General features: G+C 42.1%; 1 protein-coding gene across 1 annotated transcript; it reads right to left on the bottom strand.

The window, feature by feature from the left end:
- Nucleotides 1-77: 77 nt before the first annotated feature.
- LOC106944169 (advillin-like) lies at nt 78-2,201 on the bottom strand (the record flags this gene model as incomplete). The annotated part of the gene is made up of 8 exons (XM_015027396.1): nt 2,150-2,201; nt 1,842-2,047; nt 1,653-1,731; nt 1,456-1,554; nt 1,191-1,344; nt 585-685; nt 342-479; nt 78-236 (listed from the first exon to the last, which is right to left on the bottom strand). Coding segments are annotated over exons 2-8 (831 nt in total), but the record flags the coding sequence as incomplete, so codon positions are not given.
- Nucleotides 2,202-2,207: the final 6 nt, after the last annotated feature.

Here is a 2,207-nt window from a genome sequence, read left to right on the forward strand (position 1 = left end):
AACCCCTCCACAACTTTCTCCTTGACTTGTCAATGTTACTAGTCTTAATTTGGTTTAAAGCAGTGTACAAATCGCACCTCAAAGATGATGAGTTTTCCTTTGAAGATAGCCAGGAAGTGGCGAGGCTCCTTTCCCATCACCACTCGCACCTGGACAGGGGCTCCGTTGTACATGTTGTCAACGGTGACCGCCTGGTAGGCGCAGGCTGTGATCTCATCTCTGGTGGCATGGCGACCCTGATGCAAAAGATTTACGGAAATAAATAAGCACAAACAGAGGGTTTGTAGGTTTGTTTGTACGATAGGAAGAAAGACTTTGAATTGTTTTCTTATGAAACTGACCTGCCACATGTAGAGTATGTACTGCTCTCTGTTTGACACGCGGTATGTGTACAGCACCAAGTAGCAGTCGCCTCCATAAAACTGCCCGTGCATATTTGGCTGGACCTCAGCCAGTTCCAAATTCTCAATGCGCCACACCTGAAAGGGAGAAAATAAGTCTTCAGATTTTATTTCTTCCTTATGGCAGTCCTAGTATGACTTGTAATGGTTTTATATTTTTACATCAAAGTGTGTACTTTGTACCTTCACTTCTCCTGAGCCATCATCAACCAAGTGGTGCTTTGCCGCCATGTCAGGGTGAGCGTGGAGCTCCATCACGTCAAACTTTACCTGCTCAACCTTGGCTGTATGATAACCCAAATGATGTGTTAATAAATAATAATAAAAAAATGAACTCAATTAGTCACCTGCAATTAGGAAAATTATTATCTGAAATAAAATTAAAAATGAATCAAGATTGTACACACAAACAGGTGTCCTGAAAGTGCTGATTGATTCAAGGATGTCATGACCTCACGGATGTTATGTCAAGTTCCAAAACTGTTTTGGCCTGTCTTTCAGAGAATTAAAATAGCTAACGTCCTCTAAGTAATATTTCAGTGATATCTATGTATCAGAGTATGATCCTATGATTTGTCGGGACCCACTACGTCCTCTTCTCGTCTTTTATTTCTCTGCTCTCATCACCTCTTTTATCTTTTAATTTTCTTTTTTACAAATTGCGTCAGGAAAACATTTGCTTTTCATAGTTTGTATTGGTAAATTTTTAACTAAGTGAAAAAATAAATCTCTCTGGCTTGCATTCTTAATGTAAGTACATTGGTTATGAATGGTTGTTGGTGATATTACCTATCTTTCCAACAGTGTGGGTGTTGCCCAGTCCGGTAATTTGCCCTTTTTCCCTCCAGTTTTTGAACAGGTGTTTAAACATGGCTGACTCTCCTCCCTCACTCATCACCTCCACACTGGTGCTGGACGGATAGTTTTTGGTTTTAATGTAGTTCTGGCGAGAAAGAAAACACAAACGTCTCAATTACGGGGCTCGAAAAGACAAATAAAAATGAAGACGCAGACACAATTCAGATTTAGTCTTGAATCATCTTTAGTTTCATACCAGCGCTCTCTTCATAGCTTCTCGACGTTCATCCTTTGAGGCCTTTTTGCCCTTCCAGACCATCACATTAGAGCCGCAGTTGTCCAAAATATAACAGTCCTGACACCAGTGACAAACAAATAATGACATGTAAAATGTCCTATTTTTTCTAACAAGCTTTTTCAGAAGAAAAAGTCAGGAGGATTAAACGTAGTTACAGCGGAGCGGAGCAGATCTTGTGTCAGAGGCTGCACGGCCACCTCTTGGATCACTACGTTGCCAGTGTTGTCATACACGCTGTTGACAGACAGGAGAAGAGTGTGGAAATACGAAATACAATTCTCCGAAATAACATCACAGTCATGATGCGTCAGTGGAACAAAAATATCAAACATTTGTGTTCTTACTGGTAGAGTCGGACGCTGTTGTTCTGCTCCTGGTCATGTTTGTCATCAGAAACAGGCTTCTTCAGCTGGCTGGGTCTTTTGCCGAGCACGTCGGCCATCATTTGTACCACCTCTGGTGTGTCCTTCTCACGTGCTCCCTCCACGACGACGACGTCGGCCCGACCTCCACGCTCCCTGTCCCGAATGTCCTGAGCCAGCAGCACCGCCTGCAAACAAAGTGCAATAGAATAGAATAGAATAGAATAGAATAGAATAGAATAGAATAGAATAGAATAGAATAGCTGCTTTAAATGCACTTCTGCTCATACCTTGAGCTTTTCCCTCCTGTTGCATTCAGGGCCGTTCCACTGTATGATGGTTTTCCCA

This window comes from Poecilia latipinna, unplaced genomic scaffold, assembly GCF_001443285.1.
Source record: "Poecilia latipinna isolate Pla-1442-1.1 unplaced genomic scaffold, P_latipinna-1.0 Scaffold7187, whole genome shotgun sequence".
Lineage (NCBI taxonomy): Eukaryota > Metazoa > Chordata > Actinopteri > Cyprinodontiformes > Poeciliidae > Poecilia > Poecilia latipinna.